The sequence below is a fragment of the Hylobates moloch genome, unplaced genomic scaffold (genome assembly GCF_009828535.3).
Source record: "Hylobates moloch isolate HMO894 unplaced genomic scaffold, HMol_V3 SCAFFOLD_15, whole genome shotgun sequence".
In the NCBI taxonomy this organism is placed as follows: domain Eukaryota; kingdom Metazoa; phylum Chordata; class Mammalia; order Primates; family Hylobatidae; genus Hylobates; species Hylobates moloch.
In genome coordinates, this window is record NW_026652290.1 from 43,823,076 (window position 1) to 43,837,634 (window position 14,559).

General features: G+C 41.8%; 3 protein-coding genes across 7 annotated transcripts in view; all 3 read right to left on the reverse strand.

Annotated features, from left to right (window-relative positions):
- The window catches only part of MRPL30 (mitochondrial ribosomal protein L30), a 64,101-nt gene extending 50,023 nt beyond the window's left edge, over positions 1–14,078 (reverse strand). The window contains exon 1 of one of the 2 annotated variants that reach the window (XM_058428420.1): positions 14,043–14,078. The gene's annotated coding sequence lies outside the window, so the exon portion shown is untranslated. Of the gene's footprint in view, positions 1–9,306; positions 9,451–14,042 lie in introns of those variants that run through there. The other variant, XM_032178930.2, reaches the window with a different exon arrangement.
- On the reverse strand, positions 1,282–11,455 carry LIPT1 (lipoyltransferase 1). Of its 4 annotated transcripts, none has more exons than XM_058428416.1 (2): positions 10,630–11,455; positions 1,282–2,465 (listed from the first exon to the last, which is right to left on the reverse strand). In XM_058428416.1, the coding sequence occupies exon 2, from the start codon at positions 2,462–2,464 to the stop codon at positions 1,343–1,345; it is 1,122 nt and encodes a 373-aa protein (XP_058284399.1). In that variant the 5' UTR covers position 2,465; positions 10,630–11,455; the 3' UTR covers positions 1,282–1,342. The 4 variants fall into 4 exon arrangements, with proteins under 4 accessions (XP_058284399.1, XP_032034815.1, XP_032034813.1 ...); XM_032178924.2 differs by lacking the exon at positions 10,630–11,455 and adding an exon at positions 9,526–9,610; XM_032178922.2 differs by lacking the exon at positions 10,630–11,455 and adding an exon at positions 9,307–9,372.
- Positions 13,153–14,058, reverse strand: CUNH2orf15 (chromosome unknown C2orf15 homolog). Its single transcript, XM_058428421.1, has one exon. The coding sequence runs from the start codon at positions 14,001–14,003 to the stop codon at positions 13,728–13,730; it is 276 nt and encodes a 91-aa protein (XP_058284404.1). The 5' UTR covers positions 14,004–14,058; the 3' UTR covers positions 13,153–13,727.
- Positions 14,079–14,559: the final 481 nt, after the last annotated feature.

Genomic DNA, 14,559 nt, shown 5'->3' on the forward strand with positions numbered 1-14,559 from the left:
CCAGAACCTGAGGCAAGAAGATCACTTGAGCCCAGGAGTTCAAGGCTGTAGTGACCTATGAGCATGCCACTGCACTCCAGCCTGGGCGAGGGTAAGATCCTGTCTTGAAAGAATAGACAGGGAGGGGAGGGGGGGGCATGGGGGCTGGAGGGACTCATTTCTGAAGGCCTCAACCCTCACCAAATTATGAATCAAGGTTTGTAACAAGGTAAGCGTAGTGGAATTCCGAGCTTGAGAAGAGTGGAAACATTCCCCTCAAGAATGAGGGGAACTCAACCAGAGATGAATTAAATCTGACACCAGCAGAAAGACACATAAGTTGAAAATTATAAATATCAAATTGGGCTAATTGTCAATGATTATATGATCTTTCCCCCCAGCATCACCTGCCAAAAAGAGTAGAAAATCAATTGTTTAGACTAAAATTAAAAAGTGGCTATGGTAGAAGGTCAAAGGAGAGAAGCAAATGAGAAGACTGGTAAGAAAGTAAAGCACAGAGTAAATTTCAGGCTGGTATAGAAGGGAAATGGTGCAAGGAGAGATTAGGGAAGCATTAAGAGCTCAGAAAAGTGCAACAGCCTTGATTTTTAGTGGGAGAGTAGAAAGATAAGAAAATATAACTAAAAGGGAGAATTTTAGAGTTTGAGATATGAGGAGAGATGGCAAGAAATCTGGGTTATATCTCCGAGAGGTAAGAAAAACAGAGAACTAAGTCTGAGGTCAGAGTGTCCAACATAGTCCCAAGAGAGTAAAAGCAGCAGCAGCTGAAATATAAATATGTGCCAGGTATTAAAATCAATGAACAGACAGCGCATGGTGGCTCACGCCTATAATCCCAGCACTTTGGGAGGCTGAGGCCGGCGGATCACTTGAGGCCAGGAGTTCAAGACCAGCCTGGCCAACACACTGAAACCCCGTCTCTACTAAAAATAGAAAAAATTAGCTGGGCATGGTGTCACAAGCCTGCAGTCCCACTACTTGGGAGACTGAGGCATGACAATCACTTGAACTCAGGAGGTAAAGGTTGCAGTGGGCCAAGATCGTACCACACACCCCAGCCTGGGTGACAGAGTGAGTCTCTGTCTCAAAATAAACAAATGAAATAAATAAAATAAAATCAATGAAGGAAGAAAGAGAAGAAAGAGGATCCTAGAGGTCAGAAGAAATACACAGATAGGGATAGGTGATAAATAATTTCAGATGGGGAGAAGTTACTGAAAGAGACTAGGTTGTTTTTTTTTTTTCTGAAGTTACTAAAAGAGACTAGGTTTTTTTGACATACAATGTGCAAGTATGAGATTTTATTTTCTAATTGAAACTGTATTAAGACATTTACTTGGAATCACATTATTCCCTTAATTTTTTCACAGAGAATATTCCATTTACTGTGTAGTTTGTGGTCTTGTGGACATGTTCTAAGTAATATATTTGTTAGCATGGTAGTTTCAGTTGGGCAAAACTTACTGCCAATAAGACTTGAATTTAATTTGTCACGTATTTCCAGTGGCAACCAATGATCAGGTGCTTCAATATTACAAGTTTCAATTCTTCCATTCTTTATGTCTATGAATACTTTAATTTCCAAGTGTGACTGTTCATATAACACATGAAAGGAAGTATTTATACTAAACTTTGGAGTTTTGCCATATATCCACTCCCAAGTTTGCAGTTCTTTGGCTTTGCTATTTATTCCAGGAAACAGTGTCTCATCCATTGGGTTTATTAGGTGAATGTGATTATCAATTTGATGATAAGCAGCATACTCTGTAGCGACAGCATTCATTAGTACTTCACAGGTCAGAGTGGGATCCTTTTCCAAAAGATTTTTCACTAAGGAAGGTATGCTAGCAGTGGCATTGCTCCTGATCCCTTGGTAAGGGCTCTTTAGCAAAGAAGACAAGAACGCCCCATCAGTACTACATAATAAAGTGCAATGGTGATAGGCAGTAGTCCGGCCGATCTTAGAAGCTGTTCCTGAGATTTTAAACTGTCCATCAAGTAGAAGGTCAAATCTTTTGGTAGCCTGCACATCCAGCTGGGGTTGGACAGCATTCAGAGCTCTTACAATTAATTTCAGATTTTCCATTCTATCATACTTTTTTTTGGTTGTAAAGAAAGTAAAATTGATATTACCCATATCATGGTAGACTGTTCCTCCTCCGCTTCTTCTCCGAGCCAGTTTTATACCTTCTTCTCTCATTAGATTCAGGTTACATTCCTGCCAAGGATTTTGATGCCTACCAATTACAATAGAGGGAGAATTCCGCCAAAAGAAAAGAATTGGTTTGCCTTCTAGATTCATATGGTCATGGATCCAGTCTTCCACAGCCAGATTTTGATAGACATCATTGGAAATTGACTGTAAAATGAGCCCATTTTTTACTGTTTTTTTAAAACCAGCTGCTGGGACCTGGCAGTTACAAAGTAACTGGAAGCAATTCTTCACTGAAAATGGGATCAGCATGCTTTTAAAAATGGAAGACAAACAAATTAATTCATCAAAAAAAGGAACATTACATTCTATTTTCTAACTATCAATTATCGGTTATTTAATCCAAACTTACCTCTAAGTATCCAGTGCAGTTGCTTTTGGCTTTTATTTATTTATTTATTTATTTTTTGAGACGGAGTCTCGCTCTGCCGCCCAGGCTGGAGTGCAGTGGCGCAATCTCGGCTCACTGCAAGCTCCGCCTCCTGGGTTCACGCCATTCTCCCACCTCAGCCTCCCGAGTAGCTGGAACTACAGGCGCCCGCCACTGCGCCCAGCTAATTTTTTGTATTTTTAGTAGAGACGGGGTTTCACCATGGTCTTGATCTCCTGACCTCGTGATCCGCCCGCCTCAGCCTCCCAAAGTGCTGGGATTACAGGAGTGAGCCACCGCGGCCGGCTGCTTTTGGCTTTTAGCTTTACAATTAGTCTTTAACAATGCTATAACTGAGTATTCAAAAGAAATAAATGAAGACAAATTTCAAATAATTTCAGTTGAAATAATTTCACAGTTTTCAAACAGTAAGTCTGCTGCAAATACATTATGTAATATATCTTTTTATTTTTTTCTCTTACAGACAGGATTTCACCATGTTGCCCAGGCTGGTCTCAAACTCCTGGGCTTAAGTGATCCTCCCGCCTTGGCCTCCCAAGTGCTGGGATTACAGGCATGAGCCACCACACTCAGCCACATTACCTATAATATATCTTAGAGCCAAATTATGTTGAATTCACAAGTAACAAAGGTTCATCAAGAAAAATGAGAAAATACATATAAGCAAGAAGAAGAAAATAAAAGCATTGATAGTCCTAATCACAATTAACATTTTGGTGTAAACCCATTTTATTTCTAAGCATGTATACGCACACACATTTCCCTCCCCCAAAGTGTAAACATACTATTATTTCATTCAACATTCAATCATATATATATATATATATATATTTTTTTTTTTTTTTTGATGGAGTGTCACCCTGTCACCCAGGCTGGAATGCTGTGGCATGATCTTGGCTCACTGCAACCTCCGCCTCCCAGGTTCAGGCGATTCTCCTGCCTCAGCTGGGATAACAGGCACCTGCCACCATGCCTGGCTAAATTTTGTATTTTTAGTAGAGATGCGGTTTCACCATGTTGGCCATGCTGGTCTTGAACTCCTGACCTCAGGTGATCTGCCTGCCTCAGCCTCCCAAAGTGCTGGGATTACAGGCGTGAGCCACCGCGCCGGCCCGTTAAATCTATTTTGCATCAGCTTTAATGACTGTTTAATATTTCATTGTTAACAAGTTTACTCAGTCTCTTAGTCTGTAATTTCAGGTGGCTTCTAGTTTTTCTGGTTATCAACAATGTGTGCATGAACATTTCTGTGGAAAGCTTTCATTATGTCTTTATGACACTTTAAAAATAATTCCTATTTGACTTTGGGATATATGATTTACTAGCAGCCTAACTTCTATTTAGATCAATATTAACTTAGGATGAACCCTTGAGGTCAGAGAGAGAGGCAACTGGGAGTATGCAGATTTATATACAAAGGCTAAGAATAAATTCATTATGTTTGGATGCTTTCCAAATTATTCATGTTTTTTTTTTTACATTGCTAATGAAATATTAGGCGGCAAAAGGTTGAAAATACTAGCTATGAAAATGAAGTATTTTGATTACTTATGGTCTTAAGTCATTCTATTCCAATTCTATTTCTTAGAATATAATTTTCCTTCAGGTTGAAGAACTGGGAATCGAATGGATTATTAAAGTGTATAACTTGAGGTTAAGAGTTTGGTTCTAAATAAAGAAATAAAGTTCATAACTAGGTAGCTAGGCTTTTTTTTTTTTTAAGACAGGGTGTCACTCTGTAACTGTCTCACTGCAGCCTCGACCTCCCGGGCTCAAGCAATCTCCACACCTCAGCCTCTGAAGCAGCTGGGACTACAGGTATGCGCCACCATGTCTGGCTAATATTTAAATTTTTTGTAGAGATGGGGGTCTCCCTATATTGCCTAGGTTGATCTTGAACTCCTGGGCTTGAGTGATCCTCCTACCTCAGCCTCCCAAAGTGCTGGGATTATCGGCGTGGGCCACTGCACCTGGCCCCAAATTATTTAGTTAAGTAATATCTTAGAAGTACATTTCTAGATTAAAGAGAGTCTTCATATTTTCATCACTCTTGTTATAGTTTATAAACTAACCTACAAAAAGTTGAATCAGTTTACATTCTGTCTAGAAAGGTGTGGAGAGGTTTAACAGAGGAAAGAATACTTGAACTGAGTCACCAAATCTGATAGTTTGCCAGGTCGAGGAGCATATTCCAGGCATATGCAAAGACAAAGAGTCATCTAATAGTAAGGTATGTTTTGGGGATTCCCTCCTAAGAGAAAGAGTTACACTACTAGTCTTCCAGTTCCACTGAAGCCTATGGCTATACTGTCCTAGGAAGCCTTGCAACCGAGACTGCATTACTTTGGTTAACCTCTTTGTTCTTGGTTCTGCTTGACTGACTTCGATTCAGTACCATATTCATTCAACAAATATTTATGGAGTGCCTACTAGGTACAAGGTAATAAGGAGATAGAAAATGGGAGGAGATAAATTCATGTAATGAACCAAAATATTTGGACTTTTTAAAAGGCAGCTAAGATCCACTGAAGTTTTAAGCAGGAAGTGTTAACTCAGCCATTATACAAATCTGCCTCTGCAGTGTTGAGTATGGATTAAATAAAGGATGGACTAGGGACAGGGAGAACAGTTAATGGACTAAGGCAGTTGTCCACGCTAGAGATAATGAGGGCCTAAAGTACGGTAGGAGAGAGACAGAGAGAGAGAAGGGGATGGATATGAGTGACATTAAGAAGGTGAACTAGCCGGGTGCAGTGGCTCATGCCTATAATCCCAGCATTTTGGGAGGCCAAGGCAGGCGGATCACGAGGTCAGGATATCGAGACCATCCTGGCTAACACGGTGAAACCCCATCTCTACTAAAAACACAAAAAATTAGCCGGGCATGGTGGCGGGTGCCTGTAGTCCCAGCGACTCTGGAGACTGAGGCAGGAGAATGGTGTGAACCCAGGAGGCGGAGCTTGCAGTGAGCCGAGATCGTGCCACTGCACTCCAGCCTGGGCGACAGAGCAAGACTCCGTTTAAAAAAAAAAAAAAAAAAAAAAAGGTGAACCTGTCCTTGCCTTCAAGAAACAAGTACCTCCACAATCTAGTGGGAGATACTAAAAAACAAGTAAGGCAATAATTAAAATACAGTGTCCTAAATGCTGTGATAGGTGTTAAGTACAGTAGAAGGCCATCTAATGCTCTAATTAGTGGATGTGACATTGAAGCTGAGACATAAAAGGGATAAAGAAAAGAAGTCTAACAATGTGCAACAGCTTAGTGGAAAAGGAGATAGGACCCATGCAAATAATTTAATTCTGCTGGCTGGTTCTTAGGAATACAAGAATGGGGAGTTAATAAGAAGGCAAGAGAAGTAGACATTAGATTATAAAGAGCCTTAAATCGAAGTGAAATGCTTGAACTTTATTGCCCAAGCTGGAGTGCAGTGGTGTGATCAATGCTCACTGCAGCCCCGACCTCCTGGGCTCAAGCAGTCCTCCCCTCTTAGCCAGCATGTGCCACCACGCCTGGCTATTTTTTTTTTTTTTGTAGAGATGAAGTCTCACTTTGTTGTCCAGGCTGGTCTCAAACTCCTGGGCTCAAGCAGTCCTCCTGCCTTGGCCTCCCTCCCAAAGCGCTGGGATTACAGGCATGAGGGCTTTGGATTTATACTTCAGAGACACCGCCTAGAGATTTAAGCATGGAGAATGTACAATACTTGGTAATAGGTTGAATTAGGGTGACAGAAAGAGAAGTCAAGCATCATGTCCTTTATGATATAATGATTACAAGCTCAAACCAGACTGCCCTCATTCAAATCCCAACTCTATCCTTTATCAGTTGAATGACCTAAGGCAGATTACTTTTCTATGCCTCGAATTTGTTATCTAATATGTGGATAATGACAGGACTCATCTCATATTATCAGGCTGAGTCTGATGAGCTAATACATATAAAGTGGTTAGAAGAGTGCCTGGCATTGAACAAAGTACACAATATGTGTTAACTATTTTATTAATATTATGCCCTGATTTCTGGCATGGCAAAGAGGTGAAATTTCCTAGGACAGATTTTATAGGAAGAGGAAGTATGGGGTTAAGATAATTGGTTCATTTTGACTGTGTTGAACTAGCGGCCAACGGCACAGAGCTCAAAGGATGGTAACTGAGGCCATAGGAAGGTGGTTCAGTGAGAAGATTTAAGGGCCTTTGACATAAGCCTGAAGAGCAGCAACATTTAACGGACATACAGAAGGAGGGAGAGCTCCCAAAGGAAGCTGAGGATAGAAGGCAGAAAAATTTTAAATATGCTATTATGGAAGCTTCAAGGAGACAAGATGGTTAACAGTGCCAAATGCCAAAGATTGGGCAAATAAGATGAGGGTTGAAAAGGATCTATTAAACAGTATCAAGAAGGTTATCTGGTAAGAATCAGATGTACTGAGTAAATAGGAGGCCCAAGGTAGATACAATGAGGGTATTCTAGTTGTGAAGTGGAAAAGCTAGGGCAGTAGGTAGAAAGGAATGTGGAGTTAGGAGAGGATTTAAGATGCAACAGATCTGAGCATGTTTAGATGCTGGTAGGGAAGTCAAGAGAGGGCAACACTGGAGAAAGGAGGTCCTTGAGAAAGTGATGGTATTGGGATCCAGAGTTCAGTTAGGGGGCAGCCTTAAAGGAGAAAGAAATAAATAGGAGTGGTGGACACTAATAAGCTGGATGGTGTCCGTGGATATGGAGATTGTCAAAGATCTTGTGAAATATCTTTTCCTAAGATTAAGGCTCTTACTCTTGTCTGCATGTGCAGAGTGTGGCAGGATGGCAAAGTAGTTAAGGACTTAAATTTTTAATCCTGGCTCTGCCACTTACTAACTAATGACTTTAGGGAAGTGTTTTAACCTCTAGCTGCTTCAATGGCTTCAGACGTCATAAAATGGTTGAGAGAATTAAATCTGTTAATATGCATAAGCCATTCATGTTTGGCAAATATGAAATGTTAACTGTTATGACAGGGTTCTCCCTTTCCCATCTCTATTCTGTGCTTACTGTTCCTATCATATACCATGTATTCCCTCAAGTGAACAAGGATTCCTAACCAAGACACATCAAAGTGGCATTTACCTTGATAAATTAACTATAGTCCAAGATACTGACTTTGGTCAAAAATGTGATCTTGTTAGGGTTCCAGAATTGACCCAATTAATGTATTGAGCCAATGAATGTATTCTAATAGTGCTCAAAATACCTCTATTCATCCAGGTATTGTATATACAGTGTGAATAAAACACAACAAAGGTATTAATTCAACAAAGTTCTCATCAATTACATGACAGACATTGTTCTTAGTACTTGGGATTCATCAGTGAGTCAAATGAATAAAGGTGATAAGGAGGGCTATTAAAAAAAGTAGATGGCCGGCGAGGTGGCTCACACCTGTAATCCCAGCACTTTGGGAGGCCGTGGTGGACAGATCACCTGAGGTCAGGAGTTTGAGACCAGCCTGGCCAACATGGTGAAACCCCGTCTTTACCAAAAATACAAAAATTACCTGGGCATGGTGGCGGACGCCTGTAATCTCAGCTACTTGGGAGGCTGAGGCAGGAGAATTGCTTGAACCTGGGAGGTGGAGGTTTCAGTGGGCCGAGACGGCGCCACTGCACTCAAGGATGGGCAACAGAGCGAGATTCGGTCTATTTAAAAAAAAAATGTAGAGCTGATAAAGGGAGGATTGTAAATGTGTATGTGAGAAAACTTACATTGCAATTCTAAATAGGGTTGTTAGGCTAAGCCTCATTAAAAAGGCGTCATGTGAGAAAAGATGCAAGAAGCTGTTCTACCAGCACCTGAATACATAAACCAATAAACAGACCTCAGTGAGGATGTGACATTTCAATTGAACCCCGAAAGATGAGAAAAAAATCACACAGAGAAAAAGTGAAAACAAAGGTATGTCCAAAAATCCCTGCCAGCTTATTGATTTACAAAGAGAACTATAGACCATCAATCAGATATTCAGATGAGCCTGTGCAATTATTCACTGTAGCACTACTGACAAGCCAACTCTTAAGTTTGCTTGGTGAATACATAATCAGAACAAAAGGACTGAATTACATGATATGACTGTCTGACGGAATGGGCTCCGGGGAAGACACTTGCTTAACTCAGGAGAGCCCCTGCTCTTAAGCCGGGATACCCTCTCTCCCCTAGAGAAGGCGTGGATTCATCTGGCACAGGTGCGCCCCTCTTGTTTTATTCTAAGCTCCAGTAGCGGATCAGACCCCGACTGAGTAATGCGCGGTATTTCAGGATATTTCACAGTCGTTGGGACAGTGTCAAGCCTTTGAAGGTCTGGTTAAATTTTGTTCCTTCAAAATCACTTTGAGTCTTTCTACTCTCATCCGCTAATGACTAATTTTATAAAGTCTTTCCTCGGAAGACTTCCTTACCTTCCATGTTCTTGGGACACTTCGCTACCTCTGCACTGCCAAACACGCCTCCCCATCACTGAACTGAAAGCGCAAACAGCACAATCCCATCTATCTTTCTAGGCAGGCGCAGCTTCTTCATAAGAACTTGCCAAGACCCTATTATTTTGCCTCCTCTCTAATAATATACAACTTACTCAGAATCTCATTACGGTCGTGTGCATGTTTTACTTCGCCCTTTTGGCTCCCAGGGGGCGTGCACACAGCTAGCGTCCAACATGTTTTACGATACTTACCCTCCCTCCTATGTTCGGGATGAACCGTTCCTAACAGTGAAATTAGGGCGTCCCAAGTGCTGAGGGGAAAGTGTGCACACAGGAGCCTTCAGCACCGGTGGAGGCGACCCGCAGGTACCTGGCCCACAGCCAGAGACCCCGCGCGAGCCCAGGGCCCCACGGCCGCCCACGCGCTACGGCCCGCAACATCCCGATTAGAAGCGCTTCCGCTTCACCCACCTGCGGCTTCCTGTCGTACCCACGGCCTCGCGAGGGCTCGAGGTGGAAAAGTGCGTCGTACGACCCCGAGCAACCGGCAGGCCTTGCGCTCGACGCTGCCCCGCCCCCTGAGGGCCGGCCCCCTGAAGCACCAGAGAAGGAGGGGCGCGCAGGAATCGCGCCTAGCCTCTCCGCCTGCGGGGCCGTGGGGTCCTGGCAGCCCGCAGGGGTGCTAAGTAAGGGTCCTTCAGGGCGGGAACCAGATTCGAGGCAGAGACGCAGGCTAGGTTCGAATAAAAGTACCGAAGGTCATAAGGCCCCGGTTCAGATGGGACTTCCCCGCGTGACAGCACAGAGATAACGGCCACCCCAGGGCGAAGGTAGGAGAGCGGGTGTGCCAGGTTGGAGGGGGCATTTCGTGGAGCGAGTTTAGGGGGAGCCCCCAGAAGCCCAGAGCGGTCAGATCACATGACGGACAGGAAGGAGTACCAGCAAATACTTTTTACTGAGCATACAGGCATTACGCTGAGTCTTTACATATCTCCTCCAAATAAGTGAGTCCAAATGGCAGGTAACTCGAAAGGTGAGAAATTCAAGTCAGTTTTGAAAGACGCATTGCATTTAAAGGAAAAACGGTATTCGCAGATGATAATACAGGATGGAGTGGATCAGAAAACACACTGAGGCTAGTGATCATTCCCATTTGCCAACTCATTGCAGTTGGCAAGAAAACTGTGGCTCCATGAGATGGGAAATTACACCAGCAGTCAAGGTAGCAAGCTAATAGTTTCGGCTAAGTTTTGCTGCATAACAAACTGCCTCAAACAGTGGTTTATATCTGTAAGGTGGGCAAGGTGGGTGATTCCTCTGCTAGTTTCTCCTGGGCATATTCATGTGGCTTCATTCAGCACGGGTTGGCTACGCTGGGCGGTCCAAGATAGCCTTATTCATGCTCTGGCAGGTGCTGCCTGGCTGGTAGGGCATCTACAATTCAGGCCTAATCTTGGAAGCAGTGCCTCAGCCATATTCTATTGGCCAAAACAACAACAAAGCCGGCCCAGAGTTAAGGGGTGGGGTAATGGACTTCACCTCTTGATGAGAGAAGCCCAAAGAATTTGTGGTCACCTTTTTCAATCTTGCACAGAAATTAATCTCTCCTTCAGTTAAAATAGAAACCACTGAGACTTGCCTCTTGGAGTAAGAATCAGTTTGCTGATGCTGATACGGTAAATGACCAGGGCTTCATATAAAGCTACAATGAAGACATAATGACACCTCCTTTCTTTATGATCACACCTTTTACCAAGGTCACTCTGAGTAAGTCTATCTTGTAGTATGCAGGTGGGAATGAATTTTGTTCAGAGTTAACTGCACTAGGAATTTTCCTAGTTACTATTAAAAACAGTCACAGAATATTGTTGCTGTTTGCTTATATTACTTCCTTCTAAATTCCCTTTCTCTGTACCATCTGAGATGGTACAGTTTTGGGGTTTTTTCCCCCCTAGTTTCTTGATGAAGAGGTTTTAAAGAATCCCGTTCCCTCCTCCCTGCTCCAGGACTTCTGTTCCTTGGTTATTCTTACCTTTACCTACTTCTTCAGCTTCTCCACTGGAACCGTTCAAGTGACACTCAAACATGCTGTACTCTTTAACAATCCTCCAGTGACCTCACTTCTCTTTCCACTTGTCATCCTGTCTGCTACCCTTCTGAGCCAAGCTTCTTGAAAAAACTGCTATACATCCAGTATCTACTTTGTCACTTCCCATTCACTGTTTCAACGTACTCTAAAATGGCTTTTTCCCCATTATTCCAGCAAAAGTGCTTTTGCTAAGGTCACAGGTGACATTCATATTGCTAGATCCAGTGGACTTTTCAGTCTTCATCTAACTGTTCATTTGACTACCTCAACCTGGAGATTCCTGTGGACAACTTTGACATTACCCTGTCAACTCCTCAGTCCCTTTTGCCAGGTTTTCCTCCAGCCTCACTGCCAACTCCACAGTCCCCTTTGCCAGCTACCCTGCTCTAGTCAGCCCTAAATGTTGGAGTTCCTCAGATCTTTATCTCACACTACATTCTCCTTAAGCAATTTCATTCATTCTATGGCTTTAAGTACCATTTCTGTATACAACTTCAACATTTATATTTTTTAGTTCCATAGATACAACTGCCTTGTAAACCTGGTAAGTCTAAAAACCATGCTCCTGAACTCACTCTTTTTCCCCAGGGATCCTGCATGCATCTAGCCTTTTTTGCCAGAAGGCCTTTCTTCTTCCTCACTTTCCACTTCCAAACCATCCTGTCAAACTTCACCTGGACTCTATCCCCTTCTCTCCACTTTTATGACCATCACCATCATTCACTTAGACAACCATGTCACTGCAAAAGCTATAAATGTCCTCAGAGGCTGCTCTGTCTATGGAGTAGCCATTCTGTTGTTTACTTTCTTAATAAACTTGCTTTCAAAAATGTCCTGAGATACGCTTTCTCATTTCCCACAGTTAAAATCAAGTTTATAGCCCAGTGGGAGGATCACCTGAGGCCAGGAGTTTGAGACTAGTCTGGGTAACATTGTGAGACTCTGTCTCTAAAAAAATACAAAAACATGCTGGGTATGGTGGCACATGCCTGTAATCCTAGCTACTAGGAGGCTGAGGCAGGCAGATCGCTTAAGAACAGGAATTCGACACCGCAGCGAGCTATGATCGCTCCACTGCACTCCAGCCTGGGCAACAGAGTGAGACCATCTTAAAAAAAAAATCAGCTTTATGTGGTATGTCTTGTGTTATGTCTCTCTGAATGCTATACGTTTCTTCATGGCATATCACAATTTGCATCTTATATAATTACTGTATAATGTCCTGTCTTTCCTAGTAGACAGGCACAAAACTCTACAAGGCACTGGCTATTTTATTCACTACTGTATCTCCAGCACCAAGCACAGTGCCAGGCTAGGTGAACAAATGAATGATTTATGTATTTATTTTTTTCTCTTCTAAAGAATTATGTTCTGTAAATAATAAAAAGCATTGTCTTTTTGGCTTATGTCCCACTCAACAATTGGTTTTCACTCTCAGTATTCCCTACAAACACATTTGTTTAGTATTTTTCTGATTAATAAACTATAGCTTCCCCACTCCACCCCGGAAAAGATGCCCTTTCCTCTTTTAAAATGAATATTAAAGAGATTTCCAACTACCAGATATTTTCATAACTGATATACAAAACAAGGTTTTTAAACACCAGGTTGTTTTTCTCATATTGAATATTGGTGACATAAAATGGTACCATCTGCAAGACAAACTATTAACACTTGGAAAGAACACTTTTCTAACTCTAAAATGGATTCTATGTGGGGGGAAAAAGCAGTTTTAAAGGCATGATTTAAAACGTGAAATCCTTCTGAAGATATGCAATTTATTGGTCTTTTGCAGTTTATCGGCAGTGATCTTTTACAGAACAAAAATGCAAAATATAAGAAAGTAAAGTATCCTAAAGCAAAATCCCAAAATGGAAATGTAACATACAAAACTGGTACACCAGAAATAGTGTGAAATACTGATGTCACATTGCTTGGACATTTTTTTTTTTTTTTTTTTTGAGACGGAGTTTTGCTCTTGTTGCCCAGGCTGGAGTACAATGGCATGATCTCAGCTTACTGCAGCCTCTGCCTCCAGGGTTCAAGCGATTCCCCTGCCTCAGCCTCCCAAGTAGCTGGGATTACAGGTGCCCACCACCACGCTTGGCTAATTTTTTACATTTTTAGTAGAGATGGGGTTTCACCATATTGGCCAGGCCGGTCACGAACTCCTTACCTCAGGTGATCGACGCGCCTTGGCCTCCCAAAGTGCTGGGATTACAGGTGTGAGCCACCACGCCCGGCTGCTTGGACACTTTTTTCAACCACATTAAAGAAATACATTAAAATGAAAATGTTTTGGTGCCATTCAAATACTGTTACTTAAAAACTCTGGTTTTTAAGAAGGATATAATACTAGAGAAATCTGCTTTGAATTTTGGAAGGCTTTTTCACCCTAAAGCAACTGGCTTTTGAATAAGCATCATAAAAAAATGCAGTGTAAGATGATTCACAAAAAGTGCAAAATAAAGCAATAGTCTTCCGTCATTTTGTCAGGGTTTCCTAATAAGGTTAAGTTCTCTTTCAACACCCCCTGTTAGTCAAAGGCATTTTCTGGTTTCTTTGGTAATACGTACAAATTTCTTCATTCCACATCTGTCATTTCTAGTCCATCACTTTCTTTGACATATACCACTGAACCCAAGACTTTCTCAGAAAGAGATCCTGTGCCAGTCCCTTCAATCCTTGTAAAGTTTTCTTGATTTGTGTCTTCTAATCTTATTTTCTTGGTGTTTTGAAATAACTGAGTCACTGGTTCCAGCCTGCTTTTTTCAGTCCCTCGTATTAAGTGATCATCCACTTTTGAATCCATATGCATAGCAGATACCTGAGTAGCAGATTTACTAAGTGAAAATCCCATTAGGATAGCTGAACAAATATGAAAGTAATTTGCAGGTACCTTTTTAAGTAGTGGAAGCGTTTCTTCAACTTGATTACTGAAAAAAAAATAAATAAATAACAAGTGAATGCAGCAGGAATTTCCCTAACTTCATGGCAATATTTGTTTGAATGAAATGCTGTGGTGATACTAGAAATATAAAGTAAAATTGCCTCCCACCTTTCAGTGTTTACATTTTCTTTGTGGGAGGGTTTGCAGGTTCTAAAGATTTCTTTGAAAGTCTTTTTAAAAAGGAATTTATCTTTGTATATGTTTTATCACCTTTCAGAAAATAGTAGAGCTTCTCTTAATCCTTTCCTTCATTCTTGCTAGCAAAACCTCTTAATTCATTACTAATGGGCTAAAGAAATAACTACTGAAGGCCAAGTACTCTGCTACTACTTTATTTTCTGCAAAAAATAAAGATGTCCTATAAAGATACTTGTAATTGGCTGGGTGCGGTGGCCCACGCCTGTAATCCCAGCACTTTGGGAGGCCGAGGCAGGCAGATCACCAGAGGTTAGGATTTAGAGACCAG

Excerpts from the sequence above, each read along its gene's own strand:
- CUNH2orf15 (XM_058428421.1), bottom strand. The coding sequence starts at position 14,003 with ATGGGATTTTCACTTAGTAAATCTGCTACTCAGGTATCTGCTATGCAT.
- LIPT1 (XM_058428416.1), bottom strand. The coding sequence starts at position 2,464 with ATGCTGATCCCATTTTCAGTGAAGAATTGCTTCCAGTTACTTTGTAAC.